This window comes from Equus przewalskii, chromosome X (assembly GCF_037783145.1).
Source record: "Equus przewalskii isolate Varuska chromosome X, EquPr2, whole genome shotgun sequence".
In the NCBI taxonomy this organism is placed as follows: domain Eukaryota; kingdom Metazoa; phylum Chordata; class Mammalia; order Perissodactyla; family Equidae; genus Equus; species Equus przewalskii.
In genome coordinates this window covers 34138743-34166600 of record NC_091863.1, presented here as the reverse complement: position 1 = coordinate 34166600, position 27858 = coordinate 34138743, and the positions used below count along the sequence as shown (strand labels likewise).

The window sequence follows — 27858 nt, the reverse complement described above, 5'->3', positions numbered from 1 at the left end:
ATTTTAAATATGTTCAGTTTATTGCAAAAAAATAAAGGTTACAAAAGAGGAAATCCAACAGCCAATAAACATGAAAAAGTCCTCAGTCTCATTAATAATCAGTGAAATGGAAACTCAAAACACAATGTTACTCCATTACTTGCCCACCATGGTGGCTAAAATTAAAGACAGATAATCCCAAGTTTGACAAGGAAGTGGAACAATAGGAGCTCTCATACACTGCTGGTGGGAGTGTAAATCAGTACAGCCTCACTGGAAAATGACATCATTTTCAATAGCATTGTATGGCATTCTGATAGTGATTTTGGATTCTCCTTATATGTGACTCATTCAGGGACCTGTGGTTGGCCCACAAGCAAAATCTTTAAGTAAGCAAAACTTTCTGTGGCAATATCCTGAAAGGCAAGTATTTGCTTAGACTAAACCTAAGAGAGCAACTTTGTAACAACATTTGTATATATGTTACCAGTGCTGAATACTATAATCATGTAGAACAAAATTATAATTTTCTGATTGTAATTCTAACTGTGGATTTAATCATAGCATTTTTTTCTATCTTAGACTAGAATCGCCATGTAGTAGTAGTTTACTTTTTTGTTAAGCATCTTATTAAGCATTTTTATTAAGCATTTATTAAGCATCTACTGTGGCTACCACTGTACTAGGGATGTTATTTATGTTTTTTGTCCTAATCCTTTATTACAGCCATCCAAGAGGCTCCAAGAGGTTAGGGAACTTGCCAATGGAGGGTACTGGCTAAGAGCATGGGCTCTGGTGCCAGACTGTCCTCACTCTCCCACTTATTAGTTGTGTGATTTGGGGCAAATTACTTAACCTCTCAGTCCTTCATTCCCCTCATCTGTAAAGTGATGACACGATTTCACGTGTCGATAGAAAGATTAAATGAGTCAATACATGTAAATTCCCTAGAAAAGCACCTAACACTAAATGGATTGAAGCTAATGAGAGAGAGAGAGCCAGGATGCAAACTAGACCTGTCTCGACTCAGAATCCCATGCTCCTTCCACTGTGTGTCATGACCGTATGTTTATTAGGCTTCTCATCTGTGTTACCAGTTAGTATACGCTCAGGGAATACAATGTTTTTTTATTATAAACCTGTGTTTTTAAATACTTGTAGGAAATTATCGTGAAAGCCAAAGAGCAACCTTTATCTGAATGATTTGAAAAAACTGAGAGGAGTATGTTCATGCAGGTTCATGTAAACTCTCCAAATGAATGATATTTTTCAGTTTTATCAACATAAAACTATACACATGAGGGTTTTTTTCTCTTTCTTTGTGTGCTAGGCGAGTAGCTTGCATCGCCATGGAGAAGACCAAACAGGAGCAGCAGGCCAGCTGTACTTGGTTTGGCAAGAAAAAGAAGCAGTACAAAGATAAATATTTGGCAAAGCACAATGCAGGTAGGGAAAAATACAGCTGTTACTGAGGATGGTTACACAGCTCAGACACTGAAACAGGCGTCACATCTCAATTCAGTCTTCAGAGTTCTCTATCCAAAATTTCCACCAATGGGATCTTCATCAGCTTGCAAAAACTTTAAGAAACCCCTAACTTCAATTATTACGTTGCTTATGTGCCAGATATTTTGCAGAGCTGTACTTTATAGGAAGAAAATACCATTTGGAAATGGTATTCTCCGGAGCTTAAAAGAACCCAGTACATTAAGTCCTCCCCTGAGAAATGAGAGCCTGAGCGTTTGCTGAGTCACCAAGATTCTTGGCTCCTGGCTCCTCTCCGGCCCTTGGACATGGCCCTATGACACGTTTCTAAGGGCAAAGATGCACTCTTAACAAAGAGCTGTGCTGCAAATGGTTTGGTGATTGGTTTGAAAGAGCACAAATGACATTGGATACTAATTTGGTTTGATCCATTTCTGTGACTAATCTTCTTCCCTCATGGTATTTCCTGGCTCCTAAGAGACCAAGAACATTATCTTGGCCTTCCCTTCACGGAGTGTTTGTCTATATAGAAGCTTTCATTCAACTTAAGTCAAAATATTCACTCCTTTGCTAAAAACTGAAATGATAACCAAAAAAGCATGATCTGTCATTGCAGTAGAATTCCCAGAAGACTCACAGGATGTCACTTAAGTTCAAGAACGTGCATGATGATATACAGAGTGGGATTTACTTATTTTCAATAACTTCTTAATATGACTCTTTTTATAAGGAACTTTTTCTGAGAAATTGCAAGCCCCAACATTGGCATTAGATTAGTTCCCAAGGTTTCAGAAATAAGTCCAAAAATGAAACATGTGGCAAAAAACATCAGGTGGATGCAACCGTGCATACCTGATTTACCAGTATAATGTTTCTCTCTGTAGGATGTAATGTATTATTAGTATTCACTAGGAAAAATGACGTAGAGACTCTTAATTGTTCATTTCTTAATCAGAGAGTAAAAGTAAACATTTTGAAATAGTGTATAATACGGAATGAATGTGAGTGGCCACCTGGGTTCATTTTAAATGGTTCAGTTAAATGAGGAGTCTTTTCCTTCATGTTAGCTGCATTGTACTAAATTTTTATTTCCAAGAAAATATATCATTTCTGATTATGTACCACTACAGAGCACTAGTCTGATAATGGCTTTTTTTGTTTTATAAAGGGAAGAAATATTTAAAGCAGATTAAACATAATTTAGCAACTATTAACTATGAATGCTCGAGTAGTACTGTTTGAAGAAATTCACTGTAGTATCAACAGAATGTTGTTTAGCATGGAATGTCAGTGGTTTTTGCCAAGTCTCCATGGTCCCTTTTATTTCCGTCAGCTTCTGACAGGCTCACAAGATGTGTTGACATTATATATTTATAAAACGTTTTAGTGTTTATAATAATTTTTTTATTTATTTGAGGAAGATTAGCCCTGAGCTAACCACTGCCAGTCCTCCTCTTTTTGCTGAGGAAGACTGGCCCTGAGCTAACATCCGTGCACATCTTCCTCTGCTTTATATGTGGGACGCCTACCACAGCATGGCTTGCCACGCAGTGCCATGTCTGCACCCGGGATCGGAACCGGCGAACCGCAGGCCACCGAGAAGCGGAACATGTGAACTTAACCACTGCGCCGCTGGGCCGGCCCCTATAATAATTTTAAATGATATATAGATATGGATGGCATTAAAATTAATTTAAACCTAGAAAAGCAAAGAAATGGCTGATTAAGGCTGTCAATTCATCATTAGCTTTATAATCCACTAATGGAGGGCATGTAGACATGAGGATTCAATTTGCCACTATTTCATTCAGTTCTGAGGGAAAATAAGAAGCCAATTGATTCAAAAACTAGAATCTCTAAATTCTGACGAAGAATCCGTTGAATCATTCACTTAAGAATTTTGCCAGAGAATTAGCATCCAATCTGGCAGCCGGTGTTTTCCACAGTTCACTTTTCCCGTTCTCTGATCTTCCATTGTTCCCATTCTCTCTGACTCATCATGGGTGGTGCTCAGTGGTCCTGCAGATGCACCTGTAAGCTTAATAGGTGACCTGAGTTAGGACCAGGAATTAGTACACCTAAGTAACCGTGCAACTTGGGCAAATCACTTGGCTCCTGTGGGACTCAAAATGAGGGAATTGGGTTAGTCAATCAAGGATATCTTTTCTAATTCTAAAATTCAGTGGATCTCAGGTTCTTTCATCACTGGGCCTGACAAATGGGTATCATTTAATGAAGCCAAGTACTCATTTACTTTCCCTTATCTCAGGCTTTGGCTCTGGTAAACATTGCCTATCAAGTTTGAAGGGTATCACCCTTGATATAGAAGGCAGGAGCCTCATGGGGATGGAATAGAACTGCTTTTTCTCTGTCGTCTTGACATTACACCTCCTACCCAAAACCAGAGACCTATCTAAGTTCTGGTAAACTTAGAACTGAGGAGGGCGAGGAGGGAAGACTCAGTACCAGCACTGTTTTGTCGTCGTCAGCATTTTCCTAAGCGGTGGCCTCTGGGCCTCAGAGCCTTCCTCATCATGCTCACAGTTCCTTCTGCATGTCAGTATTTGTCACTGCACATGAGACCCTCCTTACATGCCCTTTGATAGAAAGTCTGAGCTTTTTATAAGGTCCTTGCAGAGCCCCTCAAGTTTCTTTGTAGAACTTGTGTTTAGGCTTATTTGTGATTGTCTAGTTAGAATGCCATTGTTAGGGTTCCCTCTCCCACAAAATCGTCATTCATAAGCTCTCCTATTAGTTTTTCTGGTTAGGAGAAGATGCCCAGCTTTTTTCCTGGACTTTCTGAAGTATGCTGCCTGACAAGGCCTTTCTGTTACCATCTCTTCAAGTTTCTTCCCGTTCACCAACCAGCTCTTCCATTTTACTCATTATAAAGTCCAGAAGAACCATTTGTTTAGTGATTACCTTTACCTTGCAAGAGATGAGATTGTCAAGAAGGGAAGTCCAGGACTGTGTCAGCTATTCTGCTTTAGCTGTGATGGTGGTTCATCCTGATGTGCAGCATTGCCTCTATAGAGAACTGCTCTAAAAGAGAAATAAATACTGTTGAACTCCATCAGCAAGGCAGATACTTGGAGAACTTTAATGTATCGTATTCTTTAATACCAAGAACTAACCAAATGGGCTCAGGGGCCACAAATCAAACTATATTTCTGAAGGATTTTTCTGGCTTTTTCCGAAGTTAATTGTAAAATACTGTGGGGGATCTCCCCCAGTCCTCAGTCAATTAAAATAAGGGCCGTATGTTTTGTTTCTTGCTTTAAATCTTTGAGAATTCAGCATATATCGATGGCAAGATTCAAAATTTATCATCAAATTCTGAAGTTGCTTATATTTGTAGTAAAGATGAAGGATGGGAACTTGATCGATATCTAGAACTGATGGGAACAATAATACTAGAATTAATTCCTTCCATTTCTGTCACCAGGAAATTCCACACGTCTAGTTAAAGCAGAATTCTGTTCAAACTATGTCACCTACATCTCACATTATAAAGTGGCAGTCTATTAGCTGGGTATGACCCATAGATAAATTCTGTTTTTCCCCATACACACACAGTGTTTAAAATAATTTTAATTAGTTATCACATTTGAAAATCAGATATTTAACATAAAAATCTGAGTTTCTGCTTTCCCTTGAAAGAACAGAGGATGTGGTGACACTAGGCCCGCTTTCTCCCTTCAAGACTCTGGGCTATTGATGTCCCTTTTGGATGGACACTCATTCTCTAGGACCCATCGTCCCCCCCGGCTCCGTTCTTGCACCTGGCCCACTCATTCAAACACATTTGCTGCCTGGCCGCTGCAAGCCTTTGAGTGTGCACCCAGCCCAGTGTTACCAGCGTGCCATGTCTTCTCTAGTTGGAGGTTTTTACAGTATTTGAAGATACTTGTAGCTTTTCAAACTGAGACAAGGAATCGATGTTAACGGCTTATTTATGGAAAAAAATTCAACTGGAAAATAGTTACCTAAATACTTAGAAGTGTCATGAATATTGAGTAGCTTACCAGGAAATCACGATAATATGAGTAAACTATGCCAGAGAGTATTTCTGAAGCCTTGGAAATAGATCTCATTGTGGTGTGTGTACTGTTTACAGCAAATACATTCTCTGCAATGCATAAGAGATTTTTAGCCATGTAAATTTGATGTGAAAAGTGCTGTCGTGCTGCTAGAAAAGCTATACCCTTGAGGCATTGAGATTCCTCAGCCCTGGGACTTCCAAAACCAGTTTAAGATCAAGTTACTAATGTAAACTTTAAAAAGAAAGTCTTCATTAATTCATGTTTTTAAATGTTAGAACCCTGAACAGTGGTATTTAAATATCCTGAGATACGCTATTTACATACGTACATATGAACACAGAGGATTTCTACAATACCATTCATTGGTGTGTTTAAATTATGCTTAATACCACAAATTAGCATGGTTGACTTTACAAAGCTATTACTTTTTTCTCCTTAATACAGAGAACTCTAAAGACACCAAAAAGTGGCCCATAATCTCACTGCCCTGTTGACATTTTTTTAAAATAATAAAAGTAATAGGCACATGTGATTAGAAATTGCAAACAGTATAGGAAGGTACAAAATGAAAAGCAAAAGGTTTCCACACTTACACTCCCCGAAGAAGATTTCTTATAACTATTCCCAGACAAAATTTCTATGCATATGCTAGTATATATAAAACCCGCTGGCTTTTATATAAGGATATTGTTGAATTTTTATTAAAATGAGTTTGTTTCTTAATGTGATTTATTTGCCTCGTGTTTAGAATATTGCATGGTAAAGTTTCTTTTGTGCATATTATACTTTTATTTTACTAATATATTAAAAGCCATATTTCAATGACCCCTGTACATTTTTCATGCTGTCTTACTCCCAATGGCCTCTGTGCATGTAAGTAACCTGTTGAGTGACTATGCCTCTTTGTTTTTGACGGTTTCCTTTCATTAAGTTCTTTTTTTTTAAATCAGCAAACAAAACCTTTAAAACTTCAATCTTTAAGTGTTCTCCTTATATTCCTTGTATGTCTCATTTTAAAATATCTTTTTTTATTGTTTCTCAATCCTACAATCATGAAATCATTTCATTTAGACCAGAGTAACCTCTTCATGCTACTCATTTATGGTTAAGATATTGATGTGTAACATATCTGTTCATTTGTTTGTGGTGTTGATTGTTGATATCTAACTCATTCTTATGTGTTTTAAAAAATGACAAGTCTTAATTCAGTAGAATTGGAGTTAGAGCTCTGTAGAGGAAAAGGGATGTGTATACCACTCAGAAAACTTGTGTTGTCATCATCTTGCTGTCCTGTGAGATGCTTGATTATTTTTATATATTGAAATATATCAGCTTGTGGATGCACCTCTTTCATAAGCACACTTTTTCCTGATGGAAATATCACTCAGAGGGCAATAGGTATAAAAAGCAATGCTGTCAGCACTCCTGCTTTTATTTTTGCAACTCTCGTCACTCCATTACCATTGCAGCATGAGTAGCTAGCTCTACCACGCGGAGAACCTCATGTTCATTTTGGTTTTGTGAGTCTGCCATTCTAAACACAGAAAGCATTCCTTGGTTTTTAGCTATTGCTAGAGAATATGCTTTAGAGACTTTTAGCCAACCTTTATGGAATCAAGTTATCAAAAGAAAACAAATGTACAAATACCCATTAACATGCACTAACCCTTATTTTAACATACTGTATTTCTTTTTTTTTAATATTTTGGGAATGATACTTTTGTTTGTTGTTTATTTCTGATCTGCATTCCAGGGTATCCTATTTTGCATTTTAAGGTTCTTTGCTACTGGGAAGATCACAAATGTTAAGGACTGAGCTGATATTCAAAAGCATTTGGCCATATTGTTTCAGGGAGTAGAAGCTTTTCTCAATGATTGAAGCATCCCAGATTCCTTTATTACACCATAGAATCAATTTTATTGAATTTATTTCAACCCCCCTAAAATCCAGGGCTTATTCAATTTTCTTTAAAAAAAGAAATTTCAGTGTATGCCTGACGACATTTGGGTATTACTACACAGAAAAATATTACAGGAGACATAAATGCATGATTTTAGCCTTCTTGTGAGACTTTTCAAATGTATGTGAGAATTAGACCACCTTGAACTTCAACAGGAATGCTCATCCCCCTCAGGAAAGTTTTTCTAATAATTTTGTTGAGACGCAGTTTTCCAAAATATATTTTTTAAGTATTTCTTCTCAGTCTGTAATGATTAGAGAACTCCCCTTTTGCAAATGTTTCCAAGCTCAGACTCTGCTTCATGCTTCTTTCCATTCTATCCATCCTGATTTACTGCACACAGGCTGACAAAGGTTGACGCCCAGGAAAGCATGTTCCCCTACTTACATACCCAAGACTTTCCATTGAATGGATAACTGGGTTACAATAAAACTTGTGAGATGCTCATTTCAAAAGCTTGTGAAATCACATTTACAGACCTTGACTTTGAAAGAGTCTAGCATGCTACCTTCAGCAACTCTCTTGAAAGAAAGAACCACGAAGTGAAAGACCAGCTGTCCGTGCATCTCTCATCCATCCCTAGAAATAATCTAGCTGGCCTCCTTCTTGGTTAGCTTTAGTTACATTCATGCTGTATTCGTGTTGGTCACTGTCTGCAGACTTTCTTTTTAGTATTGCCAATTTCTTGGAATTGCAAAAATATGAACAGCATGTGGTTTTGAATGAATTCATATGATTTGTTAGATACTGCATGAAAAGATATGCAGTATCTTTTAGAATTGGACTTTTATGCATGTGCTCAACACATTTTTGGATGCCCCTGGTTATAAAGTGCATTTTCATGGGCGTAAAAATGAAATTTTCTCCCAAAAGGTTATATGACTTAAATTACATGTAAGCTATATATAGAGTTGGATTCATATTTTTTAAGATATGGTTTTACTGTAACTTTAGTTTTGCCAGTAAAATTATAATTTACATACAGGAAATATTCCTTCCATAAATTTACCTTTCTTCCAAATCTTTGCATTTTAGTGTTTGATCAATTAGATCTTGTTACATATGAAGAAGTAGTAAAACTGCCAGCGTTCAAAAGGAAAACACTAGTCTTATTAGGTAAGTTTGAGTGAATAAGTGACTTCGTTATTCTTGTCTTCGAAACATTTTGTGAATATTATTAACAATTGGCAATTTTAACTTCCTTTTTAAAAAATGACATAGGTGCGCATGGTGTTGGGAGAAGACACATAAAAAACACCCTCATCACCAAGCACCCGGACCGGTTTGCATACCCTATTCCACGTAAGCAACGTCTCACTCTCTTTTAAGTATATTTCTCCTAGTACTTTTTTAATATTGTAATTGATGTATTTTTTCTGATTACATAAGTAATAACTGTTTGTTATAGGAAATTTGGAAAATCCAAAAAAGAACAAAATGAGTTAACGCTAATCCCAACCCCACTCCTCCAATCACAGTGCTTTCATTTTTTGTTGTATACCCTTCCTGGCTTCTCTTAGTGCAAACATACGTAGTGTGTGTATTTGTTTGTTATTGTTTTTTAACAAAACTGGGCTCACCCATTCTGTTTGTAACCTAATTTTTCCAACGGTATGTGATAAACATTATTCACATGAATTATTCTTCAGAAAAATAGGTTTTAATAGTGGTATAGTTGTCTCGATATAACAATATTTTCCTTAATCAGTACCTAAATTGTTGGCTTTTCTCACTTTTAAAACCAGTTGATTTGCTATCGGTTGTTTATTATAAAGAATTTTAGACCTGTAGTATTTTTATTCCCCTCGTTTTCTCTATCTTCTCCTTGACTTCCTGCCCACTTTGTTTCCTCAACTATAAAATGAAGTAATTCCAGGAAAGGAAAGAGGGTTCGAGATCATGTGAAGTACTTAGCAGATGCTGAATCAATAGTAGCCGTCTTACCACTCTCATTTTATTATTATTATTCCAAAGTGTAAAATTTGAATCCCAAAAGCTTTCTAGCAGTTAAAGCTTTGTTCAGGGTGGGAAGAGCTAAAGGAGAATGAATTTTAAAAGCAACAGGAGAAAATGGGAAGATTAGCCCCATCCTGTAGGGCCTTCTAATGCCTTCCTGAAGCCATGTCAACACCACTTAACTGTTTTCTCAGCACCCCGGAGAGCCACAAGGCTTCATAAGACCGGCCTCATCCCAGAACCTGTCTGATTTACACCAAAAAAGAAATTCATCAGATATCGTTTCAATTGGTGCCACTGGGATTTTCTAGTAAACACTTTGGAATGTTCTTTTAATTCTCCTTATGTCTAGATCATGAGTACAGCAGAATTAGCTAACATTTAGTTTCTTCTTGATCACATAACAATTAAACTTCCATGTTGTTAAGTGGCCAGATAACTAGCTTGGTTTTAAAGCTTACTGTTGCTGACCTCAGCCATGTCTACTCTCAGATATTTGACCCCGGATCTGTATATAGCATATGTTTGCCTCCCAAGATGACTGAAGATAGTACCGCGTCAACATAGCATGCCATTTCTTCAGTTTTTCATGTGCCTGGAGAAAGGGTTCTTCTAGAAAACATCCACATTTTGATGTCCATGAGCACTTGGCAGTTCCAATAGTCTCATTGAGACAGGAGAGGGGGAATCCCCATGGGTCTGGACTCATGTACACAGAAAAGAGTAGCATAAATTTGTCCTTGCTCAAGGAAGGAAAGACAGACAGAGAGGAGAAAGAGAAGGGGGAAAGAAAGCAAAAGAGAGGGAGAAAGAGGTGGCAGGAAAGAAAATTAAAACCAATGTTTCTGACTTGTCTAGAAAAACATTTCCTAAAGTATGTTTTGCAGAATACTGATCCTATTAGTGTCCCGTAGCACTCGGACTTATTGGCAGATAGTTTACTATACACCCGCTTAGGTCAGGGTTCAACACACCTTTTCTGTAGAGGATCAGATAGTAAATATTTGAGGCTTTGCAAGCCAGGTGGTCTCTGTCACAGCTACTCAACTCTGCCATTGTAGCATGAAAGCAGCTGTGGACAATATATAAATAAATGAGGGTGCCTATGTTCTAATAAAACTTTATTTATAAAAACAGACAGTGGGCCATATTTGGCCCATGGGCCGTAGTTTGCCAATTCCTGGTTTACGTCTTCCCTGACTATTATGGCCACATCTGGCTAAGATCATTATGTTTTCAATATGATGTACCTTTTGCTGTATTCTAACTTTCTCCTTTTGCAAGATGCTGTAGACCAGCACTGTCCAGTACAGTAGCCATTAGCCACATGTGGCTATTGAATCCTTGAAATATGGCTAGTGAGACTGAGGAGCTGAAATTTTAATTTTATTTCATTTTTCATTTATTTAAATTTAACCATATATGGTTTTTTACTTTTTTAATTCTTTTTTCCTTCTGCTGAAGACCTAACTACATTAAGGCATACAGTAAGTTTTGTTAATCTTGGGTCATTTAATGTCTTTCTCCTGTGGTGACCCAAGAATAGATGAAATAGGTATCATCTACACTGAAAGATTCACCAAACCAAACAACTAACCAGTTCCTGTGATCCGATGTCGCACAGATAAATATGATTTCTGGAATTTAGTTTTACAGAGCTACAGGGGATGGGAACAGGGCATGAGACATACACTAAAGAATCCACAGCTTTTAAGAAGAGATGGGGTTTCAGTAGGTCCATTGGGAGCATCAACCCATAAGCTCAGCCTTTTAAACCTCTCTTGACATGTGACTTTACAGATACAACCAGACCTCCAAAGAAAGATGAAGAAAATGGAAAGAATTATTACTTTGTATCTCATGACCAAATGATGCAAGACATCTCTAATAATGAGTACTTGGAGTATGGCAGCCACGAGGATGCAATGTACGGGACAAAACTGGAGACCATCCGGAAGATCCATGAGCAGGGCCTGATTGCAATACTGGATGTGGAGCCTCAGGTAATGCGCAGCCACACCCAGCCCCCGTCATCCTGCCTGCATGCTAAGCTCAGGTTCTGAAGTCAAAAATGCCATCAGAACATCATGGGTCACATAACATGATAAACTACAGGAAGGTATCAGTAATGAAGGTATCGTGGGTTAACAGTCTAGAATGCAAACTGACTAATCATTGGACTCAGTGTACACACCGTGTATTTAAGAAGCAGAGACTGTTCTCTTATGAGATTCCTTATACTCAGAAGCTCGATAAAGTACCTGATTGGGTCTGTGCCTGCCAGAAATCCTACAATAATCTGACCTCAAGATGAGACTCTGGCACTTTGGCATCACAACAGCCGCCTTTCCTCTCTTGGTACTGTTCAGGCTGGGCCATCAGGGCCTCTGCCAGCATCTTATACTAATCACCAGTGAGAAACTCTGATCCTGGGGCCTGGGCTGAAACACAGCACTAGCTTTATGAAGGCAAGCGTGAGTGAGCCCCGGGGGATGTCAGATGGAGCAGGAATGGAGACCCGTGGTGGTTCTCAGCCTCTGCCATCTCTTTACTGAGGACGATGTCTGGCCCTGAGCTGAAACTAGGAGGGCTATGGAGAACTTAGAGAGGACTCAGAGAGCCAGACGCAGAGATGATTAGATGATTTGTAGATAAGTCCTATGCTAGAGGCAATAGAAATTATTAAACTTGAAAAAAAGAAAACCGAAGGCCTTACATCAGAATGCTGACAAGCAATTTTTTCATCTCTGAAGACAAACCAAGCAGAAGTGGGCCTTAAAGCCCGGTAGGAAGGATTGGGAGTTGTAGATTGGGGGAGGTCATGGGACAGCTTTGTGGGTGCCTGTGTGACTCCGGGGCCTACCATTTCTAAGACAAATCTGTACCTAAAGTCCCTTATCATTTATGAATAGAATCAGTATACCACCTGCTGGAATGGTCGACCAGCTCCCCTCAAGCAGGCTCCATTTCATCAGGAGGCATACCTGGCTGTCCCACGCAGGGAAGATCCTTGTTCAAGGGCCACCGTATGAGACTTGGCGCCCTAGCCATCCCAAAATTGAGGACGGAACCTACGTATTCAGGGTCTGTGTGATCTGGGGCCTGATGACTCAGTTACTCGGCTCCAAGATCCTAACATCGTGGTCACTGGGTTCACCCGTTTCCATTTCACAGCAACTGATAGGGTTCTTGAACGTGGAATCTGGTTAAGGGGCTGGGGAGGAAAGCCACAGTAGGGTGAACACTATATAGTTTACTTAACAGTTAACTTGGACCTTAATAGAACTAAATATATGATGTGTAACGCAGATTGATTTTTGTTTAACTACTAATCCCTCCTTACTAGGGATTGGAAAAATCTTCTGGCCAGGGGTGGCTAGAGGCAAAGTCTCAATCCTGGTCCTGGTCTTCGACATCCTCTCCTTGGGTTCCACACTGGTCTTCACCTGAACGTCGTTTTCTGCTGGTAGTAATGTCTCTAGCAGTATGCTGGCTGCAGGGCTCCTCAGACCCCTTCTGCATTACCTAAGTCCACTTTCAAGGGCTTTCTGCCTTACTTGCTGCTGCTGCCGCCGCTGCTGCCACCGCCACCACTGCCACCGCTGCTGCTGCTGCTTCCGCTCCCCTCCTGGCGGCCAGCTTTCCCTGTGCCCTTGCCCTTGCCCAGTCATGCATTGCTCTGCACTGCTGAGCGGGAGACACTTCTCTCAGCCTTACCAGGACAGCCACAGCAGTCACTTTTACATGTGGCACTGGGCACCAGAGCACCCCTCACCCTGGACTGGGCACTTACCCTGCTCCCCTGACTGCTGGATGAGCTCACTGCATTCTTCTCTCCCGCTTCCTGTGTCCCTGCCTCTCAGAACCACCTACCCCCAAGGGCAGGCCATAGGCGTCCTGTTCTCTCTCTGAGACTCTGGGCCTGTGGCCCTGGGGACAGGAATCACCCAGATCTTGCTCCTCCCCTTGGTCTGGTTGACCACCCTGGTTCCAGGCTCTCCTGCCCAGGGCCCTCATGCCCAGTCCTGCTGTCACACTGACTGTCGTGTCCAGTGGTACAGCTGCAGATGCCCACAGGGTCTGCACCAACTAGACTGCATCCTCGGGCGTCTCTCCCTTCAGCCCGCTCTCTCCCCAGGCTGGGCAAGGCCCACATCCTGCCTTCAGGATGCCCGTGGACCTGACCGACTTGGTGTCAGGCAGAGCCTCGTTTCTCCGGGTAGGCTCTCTCCTTAGGACATTTTTCTCCACACCCTTTTCCTGCCCCAGCCTGTTGGATTCCCCCTCAGCTTATCTCACGGACAGTTCGATTCAGCCAGCTTGTGTTAAGCACTTACTATATGCCAAGCTTTGTGCCAGGAGCTAAGAATACAAATAAGAGTGCAAGTCGTGAAGATGAAATTCCTTCCTCAATGTACGTCAAAAACTGCCCATAACAGGAGAAGTGCCATGTGGCATTTTTTAAAACCTTCTCCTTCTACCACTGCTGACACCACTTCTGCTACGTGTAGACCTTAGAAAGACCACCTGACACTGGTGTTCAGCTCGTTGAGTTGAGGTCTAATACTCTGTGCCATCTCAACTTACTTTAGACAGTTCAGGCAAGATTGACCACATCTCATAATACTATGTGATAAGATGTTGCAGTCCAACCTTAAACCTAGAGGACTGTGGTAAAGACATTAAACTAGAGGGAAATTAGTAACCTGGCTTCTTTTAAAATAATAAGAATGGACTGTGTTCCTATAGTGCTCTGTATTTTGCCAAGCCTTAGTACTCCTTACCTGATCCTCGTGACCCTGGGGTAAAGATGTCAGTATTTACTTCTGTAGATGAAGAGACCAAGGCTTAGCGTAATTGTGATTTGACCAAGATTTTACAGCCTGTTGAAAATGAGGTTTGAATTTGAACTGTTGGTTTGGGTTTGGGGTTTTTTATAATAAATCCTCCTTTCACTGTACCATCCTAGAAGAGTTGACCCTAGGAATCCTTAAGCTGGTCTACCTTGTATATAGTAGTACAATTTAAATCTTTGTTTTTTATTAACATTTAGAAAAATCTAGGAGGCAGTCAAACCTGAGAAGAACTATGGAACTTACTTCTCACGGAAATAAAGCCATGGCTCAGAAAATAACCTGTGTCCCTGATGTTGAAACTAATAGCTCCAGTGTGTGATCAAAACTTACTGTGACAGTTTTAGATTTTAGATTTAATTTTATTCTGATTTATCCATTTGCTGCATTAAAAAGTTGAGTTAGCAGAATATTTCTGGTTTTGCTTTTGCCCACAGAGGGAGAAGCAGTCATCAAGGTGTGGCTGCTGTCGTGTTAGGAATCTTTACTTAGAAACAAGAACCAGGTTCTGAACCAGGGGCTGTTTTGTGAAATCAGTTGGCTCTCTTAAAATTGTCTCTGGGGTCATTGTGCTTGGTCTTCCTTAAACACTTAGATTTTGGTACAAAATGACTCAGACACTTGCCCTTAGGTACTTTTTAAGTTTGCAAACCAGATAAGTCTTAAAGATATCTGCATCTTAGACACTTGGTCAAATGAGATTTTATTCCTTGAGGATAGGCACCTGAGATTAATTATTGGCCATAGACGAGCCATAAAATCAATTTATCTCCACAAAAGAGCACTAAAGAAGTAACTTTAAATGTTAAATTAATATTACTTTGCCTCTTTGAACCCAACATATTTTCATTGATCTTTCTAGACTCTCTCTCTCCTCTGTGGGATTCAGAAAAAGATATTTGCCTGTAAATATTAAGAAATTTGTGTCTTATCTTAAGTCAGAAAGGAAGAGGGTTTAGAGATCAACCTAAAGTCACCTATGAACAGCCTGAAGGAGGGGAGTCCTTGTGAAACAATTCCATTTCCTGCCCGTGAAGTGACCCTGAGCCTCAGGCAAGCTGAGACTGCACAAAAAACGGCACTCACTTGAGGCCCATAAGCAGAGCAGAGTATGGGGACAGAGCCCTTGAGGAACAACTATGGAAGTGTGGGTGCCTCCGCTGAAGATGTGAGGGGGCTAGACAAGAACATCTCAATCAGGATTTGAGGCGTCTTATAATTTTTGAAAATGCAATAATATAGGATAGGAAGAGAAAATCAAAGCCATGAAAAGGAAGAGGAAGCAAACATTCTAACCACAGAGGCTACTGTAGTTACTATGAGGAACCTGAAATTGGGCTCTGAACTTCCTGGCAACCAGGACAAAAAGGGGAAATGTCATGGATCACATAATTCTCCTCTAACAGAAGTATGCCGGTTCTTCCCTTGGAATTAATTGCTAAAGGAATATAATGTGATTCTTAGACACAAGAGGCCTTTGGCAGTGTAATGAGCACAGTCCTCATTGACAGTTTTATGCAGTGGGTACAGAATGACCTTTGTGTCTTCATGGATAAAGGCAAAGGGCGTGCGTGAGTGCAGAGAAGGTTATCTGCAGGGCACTGATGTTGTCCAAGTAGTGTATTTTCTGCTACTGTAATATGATAGCAGGCTAGAACTGAAAGTATTCAAAGAATTGGGTGGCTGTCAGGCTGGGGTCACTAACAGAGAAAAGACCATTTCACACCCGGGGTGTCATGCTTGACTTCCTCCATGGCTTCCATGCAGCATCTGGGCTGTGTGGACGTCCATGTGGCACAAGGAGTAGCTTTAGGGATGGAAGCAAGGGTAGGAACTGTGCATTTGGATTTTTTTCCCATCTCAGTTGCACAGAAGCTGGCTGTGGGTGGGTGTGGGGTGAAGAGGAAACCTTATATCTCAACCGACCTTGTAGTCACCTGATTTATGAGCACAGGAAGGACAGAAAAAAGGCCCAAGATAATATTGACAAAAAGGACATTTCTAAGTGAAGATCCCTCTTAAGCTCAATTCAGCTATATATGGACTTTCTCATGATATTTGTTCTTTGCTCAAGTCTTCAGTCATAAAAGGATTGGCAAAAAAATTGCCAGCTACTTCTTTCAAAAATGAACATATGCAAGCTTGAAGAGCTCTCTCACAAGAGGAAGCATTTTGATAGACAGGTAAAACAACGTGCCAGGTTCCCTTAACCCACAAGGAGATACTGTGTAACTAAAATTCAGAAACATAATCCTACTGAAAGTGAACCTTGCAATAAAGAAAGTTAAAACCTTTACAGGCATACCTCAGAGATATTGCAGGTTCAGTTCCAGACCACCACAATAAAGCGAATATCACAATAAAGTGAGTCACATGAATTTTTTGGTTTCTCGGTGCATATAAAAGTTATGTTTAGGGGCCAGCCTGGTGGCATAGTGGTTAAGTTTGGCACGCTCTGCTTCAGCAGCCCAGGTTCATGGGTTCAGATCCCGGGCTCAGACCTACACCACTCATCAAGCCATGTTGTGGCACCGCCCCACAATATAAAATAGAGGAAGATTGGCACAGATGTTAGCTCAGTGCCAATCTTCCTCAAGCAAAAAAAGGAAGATTCGCAACAGATGTTAGCTTAGGGCCAATTTTCCTCACCCAAGAAAAGTCATGTTTATACTGTAGTCTATTAAGTGTGCAATAGCATTATATCTAAAAAAAATAATGTACATACCTTTTTTTTTTTGAGGAAGATCAGCCCTGGGCTAACTACTGCCAGTCCTCCTCTTTTTGCTGAGGAAGACTGGCCCTGAGCTAACATCCGTGCCCATCTTCCTCTACTTTATATGTGGGACGCCTACCATAGCATGGTGTGCCAAGTGGTGCCATGTCCGCACCCGGGATCTGAACCAGCGAACCCCGGGCCACCGAGAAGTGGAATGTGTGCACTTAGCCACTGTGCCACTGGGCCGGCCCCCGTACATACCTTAATTAAAAAATACTTTATTACTAAAAAGTGCTAACCATCATCTGAACCTTCAGCGAGTTATCTTTTTGCTGGTGGATGGTCTTGCCTCAATGTTGGTGGCTGCTGACTGATCAGGGTGGTGGTTGCTGAAGGTTGGGGTGGCTGTGGCAATTTCTGAAAATAAGACAACAATGAAGTTTGCCACCAATTGAGTCTGCCTTTCACAAACGATTTCTCTCTAGCATGCGATACTGTTTGATAGCATTTTACCCACAGTGGAACTTCTTTCAAAATTGGAGTCATTCCTCTCAAACCCTGCCACTGCTTTATCAACCAAGTTTATGTAATATTCTAAATCCTTTGGTGTCATTTCAACAATCTTCACAGCATTCACCAAGAGTAGGTTCCATGTCAAGAAACCGCTTTCTTTGCTCATCCATAAGAAGCAACTCCTCATCCGTTAAAGTTTTATCATGAGATGGCAGCAATTCAGTCACATCTTCAGGCTCCATGGTTTTTTTTTTTTTTTTAAGGAAGATTAACCCTGAGCTAACTACTGCCAATCCCCCTCTTTTTGCTGAGGAAGACTGACCCTGAGCTAACATCCATGCCCATCTTCCTCTACTTTATACGTGGGACACCTACCACAGCATGGCTTTTGCCAAGCAGTGCCATGTCCGCACCCAGGATCCGAACCAGCGAACCCTGGGCCACCAAGAAGTGGAACATGCACATTTAACCGCTGCGCCACCGGGCCAGCCCCTCTGCTTCTAATTCTAGTTCTTTTACTGTTTCCACCCATTTGCAGTTACTTCCTCCACTGAAGTCTTGAACCCCTCAAAGTCATCCATGAGGGTTGGAGTCAACTTCTTCCAAACTCCTGTTAATGTTGATATTTTCACCTCTTCTCATGAATTACGAATATTCTTTGATGGCATCTAGAATGGTGAATCCTTTCCAGAAGGTTTTCAATGTACTTTGCCCAGATTCATCAGAAGGATCACTATCTCTGGCAGCTATAGCCTTATGAAATGTATCACTTAAATAGTAAGACTTGAAAGTCAAATTACTCCTTGACCCATGGGTGAGCTGCAGAATGGATGTGGTGTTAGCAGGCCTGAAAACAACATTCATCTCGTTGCACATCTCCATCAGCGCTCTTGGGTGACCATTTGCATTGTCAATGAGCAGTCATATTCTGAAAGGAATCTTTTTTTCTAAGCAGTTGGTCTCAACAGTGGGCTTAAAATATTCAGTAAACCATGTTGTAAACAGATGTGCTGCCATCCAGGCTTTGTTGTTCCATTTATAGAGCACAGGCAGAGTACATTTAGCATAATTCATAAGGGCCCTAGGGTTTTCAGGATGGTAAATGAACACTGTCTTCACTTTAAAGTCACCAGCTGCATTAGCCCCTAACAAGAGAGTCAGCCTGTCCTTTGAAGCTTTGAAGCTGGGCATTGACTTCTCCTCTCTAGCTATGAAAGTCCTAGATGGCATCTTCTTCCAATGGAAGGCTGTTTTGTCTATACTGAAAATCTGTTTTTTAGTGTAGTCACCCTCATTAATCATCTCAGCTAGATCTTCTGGAAACTTGCTGCAGCTTCTACAACAGCACTTGCTGCAGCTTCTACAGCAGCACTTGCTGCTTCCCCTTGCACTTTCATATCACGGAGACGGCTTCTTTCCTTAAACCTCATGAACCAACTTCTGCTAGCTTCAAACTTCTCTTCTGTAGCTTCCTCACCTCTCTCAGCCTTCTCAGACATGAAGAGAGTTAGGGCCTTGCTCTGGATTAGACTTTGTCTTAGGAGAATGTTGTGGCTGGTTGATCTTCTATTCAGAGCACTAACACTTCCTCCATATCAGCAATAAGGCTGTTTCACTTTCTTATCATTCATGTGTTCACTGGAGTAGCGCTTTTAATTTCCTTCAAGAACTTTTCCTTTGCGTTCACAACTTGGCTAACTGGCTCAAGAGGCCTAGCTTTGGGCCTGTCTCAGCTTTCGACATGCCTTCCTCACTAAGCTTAATCATTTCTGGCTTTTGATTTAAAGTGAGAGACGTGCAACTCTTCCTTTCACTCAAACACTTAGAGGCCATTGTAGGGTTATTAATTGGCCTAATTTCAATAGTGTTGTGTCTCAGGGAATAGGGAGGCTGGAGGAGAGGGAGAGAGACGGGGGAATGGGTGGTCACTGGAGCAGTCAGAATACACACGACATTTATCAATTAAATTCATCTTATATGGGCACGGTTCATGGTGCCTCAAAACGATTACAGTAGTAACATTAAAGATCAGTGATCACAGTTCACCATAACAAATATTATAATAATGCTGAAAAAGTTTGAAATATTGTGAGAATTACCAAAATGTGACGCAGAGATACGAAGTGAGCAAATGCTGCTGGGAAAATGGCAGCCGATAGACTTGCTTGACCTAGGGTTGCCACAAACCTTCGATTTGTAAAAGACACGATATCTGCAAAGCACAATTAAACAAGGTCTGCCTGTACTATCCAATTTGCCTCTTAACGTGCCTGTGTATTCATAGAGCCAAGAGATTCCCTTCAGCCACAAAAGCATAGTCCCCTCTAGTCAAACCTGCCTCAGAGGCAAGATAGATTTTGTGTAAATTATATGTACTGCTCTTATATTTTCATTTTATCATAAAAACAATTTATGCCAGGTGCCATACTGGGCATGAGGGAGACGACAGAATGAGACATAGCCTCTGCCCTCAAGAAGCTTACTCTCTAGTATCCAGGCATTTCCATTTCCAGTGTGATGGGTACTACAGGTGCATAAGTATGGGTGTGTCCGAAGCACGCAGGAAGGGCGCCTGACCTAGACTCAGAGCTCACAAAGGACTTTCCAGAGAAAAGAACATCAGTACCGAGTGCTGAAGGATCACTCAGCTAAGCAAAAGGGAGAGTAGGGGTGGGAGCGAGGGGTTGGAGGGTCCAGGCAGAGGGAGTAGTAAGAAAATAGGCCAGGAGGCCAGAGAGAGTTTGGCCCTTTCTGGAACTGACAGCAGTTCAGCAAAGCCAGTGCCTGGAGGGGAAGGGGCAGAGAGAGGCTGTCAGGTAAGCATGGGCCAGCTCATGAGGGAGGGATCGGTCAGTCATTCTAAGGAGTGTACATTTTATCCCAAGGCCAGGAGGGAGGCAGCTGCCGAAGGCTTCGGGCAGAGGAACAGCCTGTGGGATTTGCCTTTCAGGAAGATACTCTAGTGACAGGGTTTGCTATGGAGTGCAGGGCAGCAAAACCGCAAGCGGAGGGACCGCTCTAATGGCTACTATAGGAAACCAGGCAAAAGAGGGAGGAACAGGAGTAGAGCACAGCAAACAAACTGAAAGGCCATTTAGAAAGCAAGATGTGTGGATAACAGAAGGGACATATTAAGTGCCTGTATAAAGGACAGCCAGATATTTATTCCTGATGCACCTGAATTAATTCTGTGTCAGTCACTTGTGAAACATGCGCCTGTGCATGTTGGGGTTTGTTGTGTGGTGAGGAGCTGGTAACCCCTAGGAGGGCCACGTTCTTGCTGGGGGACTGAGGCGGTGATCCCTTACCAGAATCAGCTCATGCAGCATCGGATGGCTGCGCTGCTGTGTGTCTGTGCAGACTAGGAGCTTGCGCAGTGCAGGTCTGTGATGCCTTGGAAGGGAACTGAAAGGGGCTTAGAGGGCCCTCTCCCTAGAATGCAGTGTTGTCTCTGGACCTATGAACTGCCCACAGCCACACAGCTCCTTTAGTGGCAGAGCCACGACAAAAAGCCCGGGGCTCGTGGCCCCAGCCCTGGACAGGGTCTCCCTTCCCCGTGAGTCCCATGGGGGCCTTTCATCAGGGCATCTCAGACGGCCTGTGTAGGTGTGCACCCAACCATCACAGTGACAGCAGCCAGGATTTGCTATCCTTGTTAGCAATTCGAAATTCGAAACCCGGTGTAGTGGGCTGCACATGGGTGGTGAAGCCAGCCTGCTGGTCCAAGCTGCCCCAAAATGCCTTTCCTGTCAACTAAAATTCAGGCGACAATTAACAACCAGGTTTAAATGAACATTAACCAACATAATCAGTGTTAACTTTTCTAAAGAAAAATAAGTCAGATTAATTCATGAGATTCCTAAGAAAAATGTCCAGTTTGTCACCTTTTTTTTGCTGATGGCTATTGTCCGCCCTTTGGAAGAAAAGGAGTAATATAAGTTATTTATAAAGTTGGTAGATTTAATAATACCTTGCCAAAAATTTGAATCGAGGGCATTTTCAGTTGTGTGATTTTTCATAGATTTATTTGAAAGTTTGATTAGTTGTTTCTTAAGTCTCAATATTTTTTTTTTACACAGGCGCTGAAGGTCCTAAGAACTGCAGAGTTCGCTCCTTTTGTTGTTTTTATTGCTGCACCGACTATTACTCCAGGTTTAAATGAGGTGAGAGTCATTCAGTTTTTCCCCAAATAAGCACACCCTGTTTTAAGGATCCATTTGTGTTGTGTATTCCGGACCAAAGCCCCTTCTCGTTAAGACAACTTAATGAAGCTCTGCTTTGTTTTTGATGCTGGCCGTTAAGATTTCCCAAGCTTGAGGCCCCCTTTCAGCATTAGGAATTAAACAACAGAGAGAGGTGTGGCTCTTCCCGGGTAAGAGTCATTAGGCAACTTTAAACCTTAATCCCCATCACGGTCAACCTGTGGCTTTATCAAGCAGTCTCCTTTCCGGGGGGCACTCCCGCTCCTCTCCTCAGAGGGACTGTGCTAAGAAAGAGGCGGCCCCCAGGCGCAGCTCCGAGCCAAGGATTGCTTTGCCTGAAGAGAACTCTAGGAATCCATGACCCTGGCTGAGTCCAGGTTCCCCTAGGCAGCCTCTGGAGTGGAACCCACGCAGAATTTCTCTCCAGGCCCCTGGAGACTACCAAGAAATGAGCTCTGTCCCCTTCCTGGCCAACTCAGGTCAGCAGCTGCCACAGAGATGGCGCCTGCGAGGGTTGGCTGCACCATCTCCTAGCAGGCTGACTTAGAAGGTAGTTATCATGAGTCTGGTAAGTGTTTCTCTGTTGTAGGGTCATTCTTAAGAGAAGACTCCTACACAAACTTATGCTGAAGACCGTTACTTCTACAGGGTCTAGAAACCACCAGAGGGCTCTTGGCTCTGTTCAGTAAACTCAGCCAAGCCTATGACAGTAAAATTAAGACTCATAAATTTTCACTCTGTGTACCCTTAAGGAAGATTGAGTATTTAGATTTCTTTGTTACTCATATTTTCAGTCATTATTTTTTATTTCATTTGCAAAAGGGTATTCCTTTGTAAATTGTCTTTTTCCGTCTTGTTTAGTACACAAACATGTTTGAAACTCCGCATTGTGGTTAGCTCTTATCCTTTGGTTGCCATGTATTTTTCTTGAATTATCATCTTTGCTTTGTTTTTGTTTTTGTTTGCCTGTTTTCCTGCCCTTTTACTAATTTTCCATAGCTGCCAAAATGGTGCAGAAAATTGCCTGTAAGTACCAGCTAGGAGGTGATGAAATACAGCCTTGTTTCCTTTCATAGATTTAGAATGTAGACATTCTGTTCCCACAAATCCTTGCTTTTGCTGTTAGAATAGAGGCATTTTGTTTTCACTGAGTTAAGTCCTGCTCACGTGTGAGTCCGGCCCACAGACAAGCTGTTGTCCAGGAGGAAAGTGACAAATACAGCTTCATCTTATACGATCCTTAAGAGGGAACTTAATTTTTCTGTAAAGAGAACTGCGTTGAAAATGTGATGCTTTCAGCCATAAATTTTCTTGAATGTTTTCATCAGCCCAGCTTTCTGAGCAAATCGTAAACTCTGCTAGTGGTTTCTGAAGCCCAGGACTGTATGTTGCAGTTGAATCCCCTAGCCCCGAGAGTGACGTGGTGGGAACCGTTCCTTCTCATACTGCTAGGAAGCACTCCTGTCTTTGGGTGAATGCGTTTCCTAAGATGGGGCTTTTGCATTGTGTTTATTGTAAAGTAAAGCCACAGTGAAAATACTATGCTTTTTAAGTGCGAGCAGAAAGTGTGTTGATAGGACCTTAGAAGGTGATTATTGACTGAAGTCTTATCTACACTGGAGCAGTTAACCTAACATCCAAAGCATGCCATGTCCTTTGAAATTCTGGTAGAAGATGACAAAACAGGTAGGACACTGTCCTTTCACAGTGTCCTGATAGAAAAGATTGAGTTCCCAACCTCCCTGTTGTCTGTCCATCCCCACTGCAGTGCCGTGATGGAATTGATCGAGTGTCATTATTTCCCTTCAGATCCTCTTTCCAGAAAGTTGCACCCACAGGCTGAGGCTCATCAAGAAGGGTCTCTTATAAATAACAGATGGGCCTCAGAGAAGAGGAGGGCCACTAAGCCAGCGCCGGGTGCCACGGCTCCCCGTCCCTGAAGGCACTGCATCTTTTCGCTTTTCTGGAGCTCTGTCTCTGTCGTCATGGACCCATTTCCTAGTAGAATTGTTCTGGCTCTTGATTATAGATTTAACACTCATCAAATCCTGTAATGGCCAGTATTAGCCAAGTGCTTGTTCTTTCAGTACCATTTATTAAGCACTTACTTTGTATAAGGCACAATGCCCAGTGCTGGGCACAGTGTGATGACAGGGCACTCGAGACAAGTTTACGCTCTAGTTGGGGAGAGAGATACTAATCAGATAAACAGGGATTCAGTTGTATCCATATATATATTTAAGACTCAGCCCAACAGCGCACCTATGTAGTGCTGTGGGGGGGCGTTAATCTGACTTACAGAGTTCCCTGGGTTCACATTTGAGCTTATGCATTGGAAGTTCAGCGTAATAAGATCTGACCAGTGAAAATGCAGAGGCAGCCTTTGTGGTGACTCGTAAGAGATCCCTTGTCTTGAAAGAGCTGCCATCCTGAAGCTAAAGTCAGACTCCATGACAAAGTAGGGGCCCTGAATTCCCTCCTCCTGTGGGCTCACCCTGGTGAGGGCTCTCAAAATGGGTAGCAAGCTATGGAAGTTGAGAGAAAGTTCTTTACTGCAGCAGAGCTCCCTAGAGTTCCGCAGCTGCTTTTCCTTCAGAGGCTTTTCCATTAGAGGTGCAGCTACTTAGGAACAGTGACATTCGTCTGGCCATTTCCAGTGCAGACCAATGTGAGGGATTCATCAGATGCCATTGCCGCTGTGTCTGGGAAATGACCTTATTTCATCCATTATTTGTAGCATCCAAAAAGCTTTTGCCTCTGGCACCTGCTGCTATTGAGTGGGGGCCATTATATGTAATTGAATTCCTGGAACATGTTGAACCTCTAAGTAGAAAAGGGAAAAATACAACTTAATTTGTTGTCCAGAGGCAGGGGCTTCTTGGTGCAAATGCAGCTGGGCTCTGGGGCCCGGCCGAGTGAGTGCAGCCTGAGGGAAGGGGTGCAGGGCTCTGACCTCGCCCCGAAGCCAGAACGGGAGAGCGGGAGAGGCCCGGAGGGCAGGCCTGGGTGAGAGGAATGAGGGCGGAACTGCCTGGGCCATACCCGTCAGTCCCTGGACTGACCCAGGCACCTCTAGGCCTGGTGGGGCTGTGTGTTTGCTGGAGAGTGTCTGTTTTCTCTGGTCCGTTCGGTTTGGCGTGGAGCCCCCTGTTGCATGGTGAGCAGTCCCAGTTGGAAGCAGTAGTTCTGTAACCCCGCCATCCCAAGGACCGTCGTCTCCTCTGTCACAAAGCAGACTTGGCCTCATGCCCAGATGTGGCACGTCAAGGTCTGGCCTTGCCTGTTTCTGACACTGGGACAAACAGAACCGTGAAAAGAGAAAGAACCCAGCTGACTTCTCTCTTCTCTTTGCTTTTCCCTTCTCCCATGCCCACCCCATCTCCTCCCCATCCCCATTTAGGATGAATCTCTTCAGCGTCTGCAGAAGGAGTCTGATATCTTACAGAGAACATACGCACACTACTTCGATCTCACAATTATCAACAATGAAATTGATGAGACAATCAGACATCTGGAGGAAGCCGTCGAGCTCGTGTGCACAGCCCCGCAGTGGGTCCCCGTCTCCTGGGTCTATTAGGCCCCGCCCCAGATATCTGACGCAGACCTGGGAGCCACCTCATCCATGGAAAAGCCTCTTTGTTATCGGCCTTGTGTCAGCAGGTCGTGGTCCCTAGAGACTACCTAGTTGTAGTGTGACCTACATTTATAATTATTGTCATGTCCGAATAGATAGGAGGAGAAAAACAATTACACACTAATTTAAAGAGACAGTATCTTTTTTAATCAGTTCTCCTAAACTTTAATAAAATGTATCTTTAAATGTATGTATTATTCAATCCTTTGGAATGTTATATTTTTGGAAATCATAGCTTTTTATTTCCAAGGCCCCTAAAAACTGCACAAAATAGATGCTGCTTTCTATAATCTATTTTAATAATAATAAACAATGATTCTGTTACCTTGACTGGGGGTGGAACACTACATTCTTTTTAGAGTCTGATTTTATGGATTGGAATATCTTTCTTTCCTTTATTTATTTGAAATAATCAGTCTAGTGATTACAAAACAGTCATAAATTTTTAAAGGCCTTTTTTCTCTCTCTTTTTTTTTTTAGAATAGTATTTTTTTTAAGTCCTTTATGTAACATCCAGATAATGTGATACTGTCTCTTTGAAGCACCCTGTAAACCTTGTAGAGATTTGAACTTGGGTCTTGACTCTTAATGCATGTGGACAGTCGCGAGCGTTTATGCTGTCGGTGTGTCTGTGTTGGACAAAACAGTCTGTAATCTACAGCAAAGTACATTCCGTTCACGGGGCACACCCAGGGGAATAAGAATAAAATGCTATTATGACTAAGTTGTAAACCTATGCACATCCCTTGCATTTCGGGCAACTTTATAAAAAAAAAAAGAAGAAACTGATTTTTATTAATAATAATCATGTAGTGAAATGTGTTTGTAATTTTGTCTCAATTTAATTTGTTGTAAGGTGGGAGGGGGAATTGCTGGTTTCACCATTTCAGATCTGTGTTGTCTGAGAGTATTAACGTTTTAATTAAGCAAAGAAATGAGGATTTTTAATATGTATGTAATTGTTTTAAAGTACCCATTTTAAGAGAATATACTGTGCAATGAAGAAACCAGTTTAGGCATTTGCTATAAACTGAATTATTCCAAAAGAATAATCTATAACAGCCCTGTAAATTCCTTTAAAATGATAACTAACAGGACAGTTTGACCAATTTTTTTTTAAATATACTTCCTTTTATGTGTTCAATAATTAAATGCCTTTGGGTCCTTCATTTCATTATAGATTTGTTCAGGTTTACGAGCCGATAATCTTTTAGATTTATAATCCATTAGATGCTCATTGAACCATCGAAGGCCCAGGAGTGACTATCAGTTGGCAGAAAAACAAAATACCCTGCCAGAGCGCAGCTCGGACCACGCCTGGCTCCCAGAGTGCAGTGCGCCCGATGGCCACCAATGTACTGGAGGCCATCTGTGGTTTCTCCTTCCTCTTGCTATATCCCTTGGCACAGGAGAATCATCTTTCCTTGTTGCTTAGAGACATGAACCATCTCATCACCCTTCCATGAGGTCACATTCTTCCAATGCAGGAGATTCGGACTGGGGGTTTTCTGACTCTGCCAGAGGTCAGTGGAAGGTTTTTCATTAGTGTGTCAGGGTGTGAAGTGGTTCTATTAACCTGTGATCCTTGAAAAAATACCGTTGTGTTTGCTTCTTGTGGGTTAGAAGGCCTCATTGCTTCGTGCCTTGGCAGGGTGTGCAGGGGTGTGTTCTGAGCTGACCTGCTCCTCTTGAAGAGCCACACAGAGAAGGCATCTGTACTCCTTTCACGGTGTCACCCTCCCCTCCCACCTCCTCTTATTAAACGATGCTGATTTTTTCTCTGATGTTGTCCTTTGTCAGTGACCAGATGAGTCTGCAACTTACTAACAAGGTGTTGAGTGAACTGCTTCTGTTGGGGCCCCACAGCAGGGTGACCAAACCACCAAACCGGAGACACCCTGGATGCAGAGAGAAACCCCAAGCATTGTTTAGGGCTGTGTTAGGATTGATTTAAATCTAACTGATGCCAAGGCCAGCCAGTCATTCCTGTAATGGTTCTGGGCTCTTCTCAGTGTCAAAGTGCCCGTTCTACCTCTTTTCCAATGAAGCACAAAGAAGGCTACAACTCACACATGGGGAACGGAAGCTCCCTCCCTCTGGTAGAAACCCCCACACCCCTACTTGCCCTTTGAGACCAAATCTCCAGAGATGCTGAGGATGCCTGTCTTAAGCCTTCCGCCATGCTGATAAAGGAGGATCAAGCAGAGGAAGAGAAAAGCTATGCCGCGGTAAATACCCGCGGCCCCAGGATTGAGGAGCATTGTAGCGCTCATCCTCATCCCCGTCGCTTTGTGCGTCCTCAGAGAAGCACACAGGCATCCGTTGTGCGGATGGCAAAATTCCTGTGCCCAGAACTCCTTCTGACTTCTCAAAGAGGTCATCTGTTCCATTCCACTAATACACGTCTTCTCTAAGCAGTGTCTTTATGACCTAGCAGAAAATACTTAAATTTCTGAATTCAGAGTAATTTCGGTACATTGCTGCTGCCGCTCCGTTACAATTGTCCACTAAGCAAT

The 27858-nt window shown here is 42.1% G+C and overlaps 1 protein-coding gene across 23 annotated transcripts in view; it reads left to right on the top strand.

Annotated features, from left to right (window-relative positions):
* Window positions 1–27126, top strand: part of CASK (calcium/calmodulin dependent serine protein kinase) — a 361743-nt gene extending 334617 nt beyond the window's left edge. For 13 of the 23 annotated variants that reach the window (XM_070605863.1, XM_070605866.1, XM_070605860.1 and 10 more), the window contains 6 exons: window positions 1310–1425; window positions 8504–8584; window positions 8690–8770; window positions 11225–11427; window positions 21586–21669; window positions 25109–27126. In XM_070605863.1, coding sequence (XP_070461964.1) covers window positions 1310–1425; window positions 8504–8584; window positions 8690–8770; window positions 11225–11427; window positions 21586–21669; window positions 25109–25285 — 742 coding nt within the window. In that variant the 3' untranslated portion in view covers window positions 25286–27126. The remainder of the gene's footprint in view (window positions 1–1309; window positions 1426–8503; window positions 8585–8689; window positions 8771–11224; window positions 11428–21585; window positions 21670–25108) is intronic. The other 10 variants (XM_070605862.1, XM_070605856.1, XM_070605865.1 and 7 more) reach the window with 1 other exon arrangement.
* Window positions 27127–27858: the final 732 nt, after the last annotated feature.